The sequence below is a fragment of the Ananas comosus genome, linkage group 25 (assembly GCF_001540865.1).
Source record: "Ananas comosus cultivar F153 linkage group 25, ASM154086v1, whole genome shotgun sequence".
Lineage (NCBI taxonomy): Eukaryota > Viridiplantae > Streptophyta > Magnoliopsida > Poales > Bromeliaceae > Ananas > Ananas comosus.
In genome coordinates, this window is record NC_033645.1 from 857,234 (window position 1) to 870,460 (window position 13,227).

Here is a 13,227-nt window from a genome sequence, read left to right on the forward strand (position 1 = left end):
CCCTTTCTCTCTCTACTTTTTGAGCTCGGAAAACAAGGAATCCGCGAAAATTAAAAAAGCTGCAGCTTTTTTTCACAAGCTACAAAATCGTGGCGTTTTGCGGAGGAGGGAGGGGACACGAAGTGTCCCCATTTGTTGTGTGTGTATGTGCGTGGCTCTCTTTTATGGTTGTTCTTGTTGTTGTTTTTTTAGAGAGAGAGAGAGAGAGAGAGAGAGAGAGAGAGAGTGAGTGTGTGTGTGTGAGCAAGAAGAAGACAAATAGAGGAGAGAGAGAGAGAGAGAGAGGGGGAAAGGGTGGGTTTGGAGAAGCAATATTGTGGGCGGTGAGGGGAAACAGGAGAGAGAGAGAGAGAGAGAGAGAGAGAGAAGAGGACAAAAGAGAGAAACATTACAGGTTTTCCGGAAACCGCTCAACGGTGCGGAGAAGTGCCGCGGTTTTTGCTTCGGGAGCGTATCCGCGCTATGCTGCTTCGTAAGTGCACCCGAGTACTTTCACGGGTCTGTTTCGTTTCGCCGAAGGTGAAATTCAGATTGAAATCGACTATCAGATGGATGGATTAAAGTTTAATTATTATCTATATAGTCTTGAAAAGTTTCTTAGGCGTCGTTTGGGATTGCTAGGAGATTGCGTTACGTGCGATAGAAAAGTACGTTGAAAAAATAACTTGGAATGCAATATTGCGATGAGTCGGTTACGATATATTTTCTGCGGTCCTATCGGAGAACACAGAAGCATATTCATATATACTTTTTTCTCAACTTCATTTTATGTAATAGCTAATATTAAAAAAAATAAATTTCAAATATCACTCCTATAATTTCGCACTTTTTTTTTATTTTAGTATCCTATGATTTAAAGTGTATCAATTTAAAATTTTCTCTTTTCGTCGACTCTTCCGTTAATTTTTTATTAAATTATAAATAAAAAACTTCAGATATTTTATCTATAGTTTATTAAAGATTCACTTTAGTACTCTTTAGTTTTAATTTTGTCACCGATTTAATAAAAAAAATATTGGAGAGGGTAATAAAAAGAGAAAAATAAAATCACAGAGTACGAAATTGATACACTTTAAATCACAGAGTATTAAAGTGAAAAAGTGCAAAACCACAAGGGTGGTATTTGAAGTTTTTTCTATAAAATTTTATTAGTGAACGATTAGCAATAGCCATTATTTTTATTAAATTACTATTTTGCCCTTTCAAATATACTCTTCTATCATCACCAACTTTTCTTATTTACCCTTAAATTAGGGACAAAAAAAGTATTTTAATTTTTGATCTTTTCAAATATATCCCTCTATCATTATCAACTTTTTTTTATTTACTCTTAAGTTAAAGGCAAAAGAGGAATGTTGATTTTTTTTAGTTCTAGTAGACATTTAAATCAATTAACTTGAAATAACTTAACAGATGATAACTACGGGGATATTATTAAATAACGGAGGAACATATTAGAAACAAAAAAAAATAGGAATAAATCAGATTTTTTCAAAGTTTTAAGAGGTATATAAGCAATTATCTCTTTAATTAAATAGTATTTTTTCTATAGAATTGAAGTTCTTTCAGTTTTGATGTTTGTTTGAAAGAAGAGAACGACATAAAAACTGGAGGTGTGAGAGATCGATGGATCAAATATTTTATTATTTTTTCTTACTCTTTTTTCGTAATTAACTTCGATTTTTGAGAAATTTGAGTTTCAACCGAAGATGAACTTTTGCTGAACCAAACAACGAAAAATAGACAATTGCGGTCCAAACCACTTCACCTCTCTCTACCTTTGATAAAATGAACACACCCAGTATGGCTGTTTTTTTTTCTATAAATTGTTATCAAGAATTAATTTGTGAATAATTTGTATTAATGAATGATTAATAGATTCAAACTTTTTGGTTAATTAAACAAATTTTTATTAACTATGTCACATTTTTAAACTTAAGTGATTTTCATGGTAGTTATCACAGATGTAAACAGAGCAGTATTTTTTTTTTTTTTTTGTTGGAGAAATTTGAGATTTGTCTCGCCTAATTGTAGAGCATACGTAGTATTGTTTGATGAAATGATACGCAACATGTGCTATTAAAAAAAAACAAACAGTATTTAGTTTACCCTAGGGGTTCCATGACAAAATCAAAAGCAGCAAATTTAAAACTTCTAATTTTGGGCTTCAAAAATAATTTTTCGCTTTCGATATACCAGATTACGTAGAATTTTTTAGCAGTCAAATACGCTATTTCGGATAACTATATTTGAAAGCAAACGCGAACGTAAGATCAAAAAAGTCCTTGATACCGGCATGTGGCGCGATATATAAAACTTAATTTTTTCACCCATACATATGTCTTTTCTAAGCGAATCTTTAATTTTGTATTTATTACTAATCTGTATGAAATTTAAGACGATATTAGTAATATCCAACGGTACGTAGGCGATGATTATTAGTTAGAGACAATTTTTTTTGTTTTGTTTTGTTTTTGTTTTGTTTCTTTTTTGGGGGTTTTAATTATAGTGAGGCAGCTGCATCACAGCTATGACCAATGACAATGTTGCTTTTCCTACACTTTTCATGATCATTTATTATTAGAGATTTGCACCCCACTCCAGTTGTTGAGGATAGGGACTTTAAAGATGACAAGTTAAAGATGACAAGTTAATAATAGAGGTGGAGCAAACAATACAATGATAAGTGACACTGCAATAACAGTATAATTTCTTGCTAGGCATATTAACTATTAAAAGTGTGTGGCTAAAGTATAAAAATTTCTCTTACATATTGTCTGTCTCAAATATCTTTCAGTATACACTGACCGTCCCTAAAACAAGTGGCAAAGGGCTTGATAATTAGTATCCGAGATTCCAAGTTCGAATCCCAGTTGATTCACACATTTCCAGCTAAGTTTATTTCTAAATGAAATAAACGAAGCGAGTAGCGTACTATCTATCTCTTTCTAAAGAAAAAAGCCTTTCTGTATGAGAAAAATCTAAAAAAATGTTAACTCCACTCTTTAAATCTGTTTCGAATATATTGGTCCCTCCGATAAATTTTTTTTAGGCTAAATTCTAGAAAATCTTTATAAATATTCTTTTTTTTTTTATTTTCCCTCTCTAACTTTTAAAAGTCTATATTTTACCCTCTTAAAATTTCAAGAATATTTTTAGAGAGTATGACATTAATGAAGAGGGCAAAATGATCAACTTGACATTACTTCTTCTATAAGAAAAAAAATAAATTTTCAATATATTTCTGTCATTTTGAAGTATATTTTCAATGTACATTTAAAAAAATGGATAGAATAGTGGTGAAACCCTGACGGAGAGTGGCTAAATGCAACAACTTGAAATATTAAGAGAATAAAATATAATTTTTTGAAGGTTAGAGTGGAAAAGTGAAAAGGGGGATACTTATAATTCAGGGTATTTTTTTGTAATTTAGCCAATTTTTTATTTTTATTTTTTATTTATTATTTTTTTGAGAGATAGGTAGCACGCTACTTCGTTTATTTCAAGCCAATTTTTTATTAATCTTAACAGTTTTATGCTTAATACACCCTTCAAATCCATTTAAGTCCACACAAGCATACTTTCATTTACCTATCTCTCTCAAAAAAAATAAAATAAATAAAAATAATTTGCGAAAAGTTAACTGAATTCCTAAACAATTGGATTGATCTATTTGACACAATTAAAATGCAAAAACTGACATTGCTCAAATTTTTTATGTATGAGATTATTGAGACACGAGAGAAAGTGTACGAAGATTTTTTTTCAATTAAGCCATAATATAAAATTATAAAATTATTATTTTTTATTAGTTTAAGTACTTAGATTAATCAGTAGGTTTATGGGATATCAAAGTAGGATATCGTAGGTCAATTTAATCTATTCTCCTAATTAAGATTTGGAGAATAATATGTATGATTTATTTTATACAAGTAGAGGAGATCAAGTACATACTCTATCACATCAATCTACTATTTAATCTCAGGAAAATCTCCATCTATTTGATCTGAAACTTCATGTCACGTGCTACAAAATTCATGAACCAAGCAAATTATTGGATTCACACAATCAAACACATGATACACCAATTAAGTAATATACATGCATCTTTGGATGATCTTAAATTTTTTTTTAAAAAAAGAGAGGGAGAGAGAGAGAGAGAGAAATTCAACTCCACAGTACTTTTACACATTATTAATAAGTTGTTGATACATAGTTACAAATCTGTGGCCAAGCAATAAGTAATAAGATTGCGATCGATCGATGATCGACGAAAAGGACTATATATTGCGTGAAAAATACAACTAAGGATGCATGTGCCATTGTAATGAAAATAATGCAAGGCCTTAATTGCTTCTTTATCAATTGCTTGTTGCTCGAAAGGAAAAGGCGAAGAAAATGGAAAACATCGTTCGCCGTCGTCACGACTGTTTGTTAGGTTGCATGCAGCTGCGCAGTTTGGCCGCCTGATCATTCCATAACACTTTCTGAAGACCAATAAGCTATTTTAAAAGCCATGCGAAACCAAAGTATAAGTTTAATTTAATCATAAGTAAATGTTTGTTGTTTTTTTTTTTCCATATATTGCTTCTTGGATTCTTTCTACTACCAAGAAATATGCGAATCGAATATGAAAAGACACAACATCAAACGAGTCTTTTTCTGAGGCCTATTGCTCTGCAGAAAATTAGATCTGGAGCTGTATTTGCAAATAGCATGCAGAAGCTTTTCAAAGATACAGAAGCGTTTTTGTCACTGATACAATTTAGAATTAATGCAATATACGTTACTTAGACAATTTTAATGAACATATATATGCATGTGACAAGTAAATGTGCATGCAAAAGTACATGCATTTTTTGCACCAATGACTCCTAGTGTTACAAATAATGTTACTTTTTACAATTAATTAAGAGCGAAGTGACCACGTAGCTTAATCTTGCACTTATGTTCAGATAAAAGCATATAGAATCTATCTAAATCATAAATTATTTTGAACCGGCTACTTAATCTTTCAAAATTTTTATTTTACTATCCTACGTTTCAATTTGTTTGATTAGTTAATCAACGGCACTTTGAAATAAAAATTCGAGTGCGTTGTTTAACTTTATAAATTTAATTAGTATATCTTATACAATTCTCTCAACTTTCATTTTATTAAAATAAGTAATTAGCTTAAATTTTGTACATTTTTTATCTTTATATATATATATATATATATATATATATATATATGGTTAGCACAGCGAGATTGCATTTATTAAATCAAGTCAAATTTACTTGGTAAGCATTAACTTTGATTCAATGAACTTATCTCTCAATTATTAAAAATTACCCTTGTTTATAACATCACCCTAGTTCCCTAGTTTTTATTTCTTTTATTTCCACCGTAGAGGCTAGTCTCTGGCAAAACAAAACCTAAAGTTTTGGTTGTATCACCAAATAATTTTATAATTTCTTATCAAACACGTACAACCAAATAATTTTATAACTTATGTAAGACACTTTATATATTACAGTACGTACATTGTTCTCAAGAACACCGAGAACCAGTCCTTTGAATTTGTCCAGTGACATTCATATTTGCCCCTATAATTTGTTATAGTTATAGTATGTTTATTTTTTAATAAAAAATAAGTGAAACGATATTTTGTCATTATAAATATGTTCATACAGAAATTTTCTCTAAAAAATTTTCAACAGTCAGCTTCTTCCTTTTTACCATCACAAATAATATAAAAGAAGTTCAAATTATCGCATTCATTAATTAGGATTAAGTATTTTACCTAGATTAACTATATTTTTCTAACGGATCCTAATAACAGAGATATATTTAAAAACTTGATGATTTTTATAGAGATAAATATGAAAAATTAAACTTTGTATGGATATATCTAGTATGCCACATGTATACAGAAATCTATATGCAATTAAACTTCTTAAAATTATTATTTTCAAGTAGCTTCAATTTTTGCAGAATAATGATTGCTTTATATTACTTTAACTATACTCATCAAACGATAGATGTAAAAATCGAACTCAAAAATTTTTGAAATGAAAAAAAGATTAAAATCACTCTTAACAATTTGCTCCTAAAAAAAAAAAAAGAAAAATACCATGACACTTGTAGCAGCATCTGAGAAAATGTACCAAACTCTTTTTAAGGGCTTTTCCAACATGTGTTTTAAGGGCACCCCTGTTGAAGCTACGTAATTAATAAAGAGAATTAATGCACCACTCTACAGTGGTTTAAAAAGAATCTAAATGATTTTGGGACCATTATTCTCTTTCATTAGTTGTTAACTCCATTACTAATCTTATTTGTCCATGTGATTACCACTGATTTATTCACTTATCCTTCCAATTATGTGGTTTTTTTAAGATGGATTGGAAATGTCTATGGGGAAGTGTGTACTTGTGATGTTTTAGATCAAACCATTGCTTGTGAATTGGATTGATTCATAAACAATTAATATAGATGATTTAGTCATGTTATTACAGTGGTATTTTGAAAAGATTTATGCATGTGTTTGTTTAGGAAAATCTCTCAAGCGATTGAATGAGTTGGCGCCGCGAATAGACTTTTGAAAAGTTCAAACAGTTATCCAAATGATTAATTTAATGAAAATTGCCATAGAAATAACTTTAATACGGCAGCTTGTATGCACGATAAAGATCAGATAAATAATATTATATTCACTATTTGGGGAGCTAGGTAACGAAAAGAATACAAAAAAAAATTGTGCCTTTAAATGACGAATATTAAAATTTAACTCAAAACTTCTTAAAATTGAGAGGATTTAAGATTAACTTTGATACAATGCTCAGAAATGATCTTAATAACTTTGTAAACTTTACCTCAAAAACTCTCCTACACTAATCGCATATTCTAATTCTCCCAAAAGCAAATCTCATTTCTAAATGTATATAATAAGACCGAACCTCCAACCGCTTGATCAGCGGCTCAGGATACCAACCTACTGCACTAAGCAGTAATCACTACAATAAAAATGGTGTATAGCTACACTTTTAAATATCGGTACATATCAAAAAAAGTGTTGCTGACTAAATTATCGACACTTTTTAAAAGTGTTATTATATATAGAATCGCTATATATGGGGTTGCTTGATGTTTGGCACCCACTCCTTCAGCGACCTGTGGCGAAGGGACACATGACGATCGTAATCCTCTATGATTCCTGCAAGATCCTCGTGGCCGAACTCCAGCCGCTGGAACCTTACCTTGTCGATTGCGGCGGCGGAGAAGGAGAAGAAGAGATGGTGATCAATTTTTCTTTTTTTTCTTTTTTTATTTGTAATTGAGACGAGCGGGCTGGGTGGAATTAGTTGAGTTGAACAACTTTTTTATTTTTTATTGGATTAGGCTTTATATTTAAACTTTATTATATTTTTTAAAAAAATTTTGGCATAATTAGGACACTTATACAAAAATGTCTCAAAAATATGTTTTTATAATCTAATTCTGTTGTAGTGAATAATGGTAACTCAAGCTATTCATAAATAGCTCAATTCCCTAATACATGTGGGAGATAATAATATGCATGAGAGATATTAAGTGGGTTTATACAGCAAAAAACTCAGATAACATATATATATATATATATATATATATATATATATATATATATATAGTTGAGCTAGAATACTATCTGTAGCAAACGGGCTCCGTTGCCACCCATTTGTTTTCGATGATGGAACCTAAAAATCGATAATCGNCATATCAAACTCCGGTTCTCTCTTACCTGGACATGGTGCATACACTAGGCAGGTTCTTCTCTGAATAATTTACATTTGCTTTTTTAGCCCTGAAGATTAGATTCCGTGCTAATTTAGTCCCTATTCTTTTAGTAAATATAACAATCAAAATTTTTTATATTTTGCGTATGTGATACCAAACAAAAAATATATTGTCTAACAGTTTATATGGGTTGTCTAGAACTAATTATTCTTCACCAAAACTTTTAAAATGCCTTTTCATAATAGATGGCCAAGATTATCTAAATGTAATTATTTTATTAAAAAAATATCGTCAGAATTTAAAAAATCCAAATTATATATATTCAACTACCAACTCTTTTATTTCTGCATATCAATAAAAAATTAAATTTTTATTTGTGTAAAAGAGAGTACAGCTAAAATTATTCTCGACTATTTCTCAAAAAAGACGCTATGTGCTAATATTTACAGTATAGTTTAATTTATACAGTATAGCCAGCACATCTGTAGATTTTTATAGAGAGCAGCGCGAGAGATAACAGTAACTAAAAGCCTAATTTTTAGGTGGTAGGGTCTACGAAAGATGTGGTGGACTCGGTCCATGCAATAATTGGTCTAAAAGGACACCTGCGCGGAGACAGGTCAGGACGCCCCCGATAGGTTGCCGTGACCCTGCCCATTATTTTATCATTTTATCAATTAATAAATCAATTAATTAATTCGTTAGAGTTACCAAACTCTAAAAAAAAAATTATATAAAATATAATAATTCGGCCCATAAGCACTAAATAACAGAGTCCAAAATATTTAAATTCTCATATTTTAATTCACAAATTCTTTTTTCTCCGATTAATTAATCAATTAATTATTTTTTTTTTTTTTTGGATCTTTTATGCGAATGTGTATACGTGCAAAGAACCTGACACGGCCCAGTTTGCGACACATTTCCCTCTCCTTTTCGCCCGAGCCACACAAAATTTGTGGGTCATACCTTTCTCCGCCCCTTTTGCTACAGTAAATAAATAAATATATAACTGAGAATAAACAAATAAATTCTCACATTATTATATAAAGTATAAAAACTCTTGAATCAGCCAACGATTTCCGTGAAGAAACACTAGAAATTCACAACCCCACCTATAAAATTTAGAGAGAGAAAGAGAGAGAGAGATTCCATTCTCAGTTTATATATATATATATATTTATATATAGGCTCTTATAATAGAGTTCTAATAGAAACAATACAACATCCATTACAGGGAATAATTGTCCCTCTAAAGTGAGTATATATATATATATATTAATCCCCTTTGATATATATGAACCCCAACTCCTCCTCCTCCTCCTCACATTCTTAGTAGGACCCTTTTATTGCATTTCATTTTCTCTCTCTTTGTACTCGTAGTTTTGCGTATTAATTACTTGGCAATGGAGTTGGATGAGAATGGCTTCTTGGAGGAGCTCCTCTCGATGTCGATGCGGAGGGAGAGCACCTGGGACGCGTTCTCCGCCGCGGCGGCGGCGGCCGCGGGCATCGGCGAATTCTTCGCCGCCGGGGAGGGGGGATTCGACTGCTTCATGCACGAAAGCCAGCCGTGCGCCGCCGTCCTCCCCGGATTCGCGGCGGCGTTCGACGCCGGCTGCAGCGACAGAAGCCACGACGTGCACCGAGCGACGACGACGGAGCCGAATTTCGACTGCTTGAGCGAAGTTTGGTTCCCGGCGCCGCCGTTGCCGCCGCCGCCTGCGGAGGGCGCGCTCGACGTCGGGTTGGTGCATGGGGGGGAGAGCAGCGTTTGTAAGGTGGAGATGGGGGATCCGATGGCCTTCGGGACGGCGGTCGGCGGGGAGAGGAAGAAGAAGAAGGCGGACGGTGTGCCGTCGAAGAACCTCATGGCGGAGCGGCGGCGGAGGAAGCGGCTCAACGACCGGCTCTCCATGCTCCGGTCCGTCGTCCCCAAGATCAGCAAGGTAAATGCGGCATCTTTCAAAGTTTTTTTTTTTTTTAAAAAAATAAATAGCACGTTACCCGTTTCATTCATCGATAGAATGAACTAGACTATATAGGTGAGACAACGTCGGCCTCAGGGAGGGCCAAAAAAAAAAAAAAGCTGCTGCAAAATAAATACTACAGGCGACCAGTCAGACAGCCGACGAAGCTTTTGAAGATTAAACAGCTGACGAAGTTTTCGAAGATTATTAATATTATACAACTAATAGTACGTGACACAGACACAGTCGTTATACTAGCCCTAATACCATGTTAAAAGGCTCGCATCGCAGCCGGTCTAAAAACTTAAGTTGTCCGATGAAAATACCGACTATAGTATATACTGGTCAAGGTTCTAATTTGGCATCCGGTATGTCGTGACTTTTTTATTTTCTTAACATAGATGAACAGTATTACGACTATTTCTGAGCTATTATTTCCATCTATCTGAGCGAAACTTCAGATAACGGCGATAATTACAAGTTTTGATAACATTTTGGGCTAATAATAGGAAATTAATTTGTGTAATAAAATGGCAGATGGATAGAACATCTATTCTAGGGGACACCATTGACTACATGAAGGAGCTGCTAGAGAGGATCAAGCATTTGCAAGAGGAGATGGAAGTGGGCTCAGAGAAAGCAAAATTAGTGAGCCTCTTTAAGGATCAGCTCAACCCAAATGAGATCCTAGTTAGGAACTCTCCCAAGGTAAAAAAAATTTTACTATGGTAAAAATATCTACATATATATCGAACTTTTCTAAACTACGCCCTATTCTGAAAGATTTATGTAATCTTTAAAAATACGAGTCGTTTGATTTAAGTTATTCGATAACTCCTCAAAATTGTTATAGTTAGCAAATGAGATTTCAAAATGGACTTTAATTATTATTACATTCTTATATCTTTTATTCATGTAATTAACCTAACATTGTTTTTTTTGCGGGGTGGGGTTTTGATCTTGTGAATTGATTTTGAGCAGTTTGATGTTGAGAGGAGAGAGAGTGACACGAGGATAGAGATTTACTGTGCAATGAAGCCCGGTTTGCTGCTACAAATGGTGGACACTTTGGACGCTCTAGGGTTAGAGATTCAGCAGTGTGTTGTGAGCTGCTTCAATGAATTTGGTATGCAAGCTTCTTGCTCAGAGGTTGGTGGATTTTTCTTACTTAGCTAATTTCGATCGTTTTTCTTTTATTATTATTATTATTATTATTATTTGTGATTTAGGAGCTTGGCTTGTGTTCGAATTCCACCAGACTTCTAGGTTTATTTAGCTCCATTTGATCTGATGAATTTCGTTCTTTTGAGAGATAGATAACATGCTACCCGCTTCGTTTATTTCATTTAGAAATAAACTTAACTGAAATATGAATCAACTAGGATTCGAATTTGGGACCTCGGGTATCAGCCACCAAACACTTCGCCACATGCACTAGGGACGGTCGGTCGATTGAATGAATTTCAGTTCACGTTTTGAGTCTATTAAAAAAGAAAGAAGAGTGCAAAGTTCAGTCTTTTGATGTAGTTGGCCATTGTAGCTTAGCTTTGGCGCTCTATGCGATGCTAATTTTTTTAGGAAAAATTTCAAATACCACTGCTCTGTGGTTTCGCGCTTTTTTACTTTCCTATCCTGTGATTTAAAATATATATATCACTTTAGTACTTTGTGGTTTCGTTTTTCTCTTTCTATTATCCTTTTCATTAATATTTCCGTAATATCCGGTATAATATAGGGTACTAAAGTGAATATTCAATAAACCATATGTAAGGCATCTGAAGTTTTTTTGTATATGATTTAATGGAGATTTAACGAAAATGCTGGCAAAAAAAAAAAAAAAAAACTACATGATACTAAAATGATGCACTTTAAACAATAAAATATTAAAGTGAAAAAAATACGAAATCACATGAATGACATTTGAAATTTATTTTTTATTTTTTTTTTTCACTTGCCTTCACTTTTCTTCTTTGTAATGTGTGGTTCATTTCTACAGTTTTTAAGAACTTACGAATTGCAATTTAGCTGAAATGCTTTCAAAAACAGGAAGGGACATCAAAATCTGCGTGCATAGTTAAGACATGCATTCGAATATGATTCCTACTGACGAGGCACATGCACAAATCACATCATTCATCATGTGCATGGAAAAAAGAAGATACAGCCCTAAAATTTCGTGTTTCTGATAGCATTCTAGCTTATATAAGCTCGATATAAATCAACTTGTGCTCGCTTAATTAGTATTGAGTACAAGCTGAACAATTCTATAGCTCGACTTTTCAAATTAAACACAAACCGAGCAAACAATTTATTCGTTAACTAAAGCTCGAAAAAAGTTCGATTTATGCTCAACCGAGCGCTTATCGATCGATCTAACGGACGGAGACTCTCGTCNTATATATATATATATATATATATATGTAAATTTCTGCTATTTGAATTTTAGGCCAACCAAAATATAAAAAGACTTATATTTTATGAATTTTAATTGTTAGATTAAGATTATAATTTTGTAATTTTTTTAAAAAATTTTCATCTAGCGGTAGGGCTAACAATCTAACTTACTATTCTCGAGCCAGCTCATATTGAGCTCGTTATTAAACTAACCGAATATGAACTAGATTTTTCATCTCGATATTTTAACAAGTTAACTCGTGTTGGACTTGTTTAATAAATGAGCGAACACGAGCCAATCCTCTCTCGCTCGTTATTAAACTAACCGAAAACGAACTAGATTTTTCATCTCGATTTTTTAACAAGTTAACTCGTGTTGGACTTGTTTAATAAATAAGCGAACACGAGCCGACCCCCTCTCTCTCTCTCTCTCTGAATTGGCTCTATGTTTCTGGCATTTATGTTAATCACTTTTCTTTTGCCTGGCATTTTTTTAGGACATGGAGCAGAGGGCACTGATGACCTCAGAAGAGGTAAAGCAGGCACTGTTCAAGAATGCAGGTTATGGAGGCAGGTGTTTGTAGATGTGAACAGAAGAAGCCTAATTAATTTCATCATCTCTTAATTTGGTCTCAAAAGTTTTTACAAGCTTTGAGATGAACAGCTTTTATCCTGTTTGTTTGTAGCTTCCATGTACTGCTTAGTTACTGTATCCTTTTCTTAAAGAATTAAGGTGACTATAAATGTGAGGGTGCTCTCCTATCCTTCACTTAAAAAAAAATAATAAAAAAAAATAGAAGAGGCTGACATATGTTTAGTAATATAGATGGATTTTATGTCTAGAATTTTTTTTTTCTTTTAGAGAGCAAAAAAAAAGTATATTACTCACTTCGTTTTTTTTTTTCAGAAGTAAATTTAGTTGAAAATATAAAATAACTAATTTTTAAATTTAGCACCTTGAACATCAACTATCAAACTCTTTCTCATTTACGCTAAAGCCGGTTAGTTTTATTTAGAATTTTTGTTGGAAAAGAATTCACTTTACCTAACCGGTGTAATATTTATATTATACATTCTCAGATTTGAGCTTAACACTTTTTGATA

At 32.7% G+C, this 13,227-nt stretch overlaps 1 protein-coding gene across 1 annotated transcript; it reads left to right on the forward strand.

Annotated features, from left to right (window-relative positions):
• LOC109728959 (transcription factor bHLH93-like) lies at positions 8,908-12,946 on the forward strand. Its single transcript, XM_020259529.1, has 5 exons — positions 8,908-9,016; positions 9,143-9,708; positions 10,267-10,437; positions 10,711-10,878; positions 12,621-12,946. Exons 2-5 carry the CDS (start codon positions 9,166-9,168, stop codon positions 12,705-12,707), a joined length of 969 nt encoding a protein of 322 aa, XP_020115118.1. The 5' UTR covers positions 8,908-9,016; positions 9,143-9,165; the 3' UTR covers positions 12,708-12,946.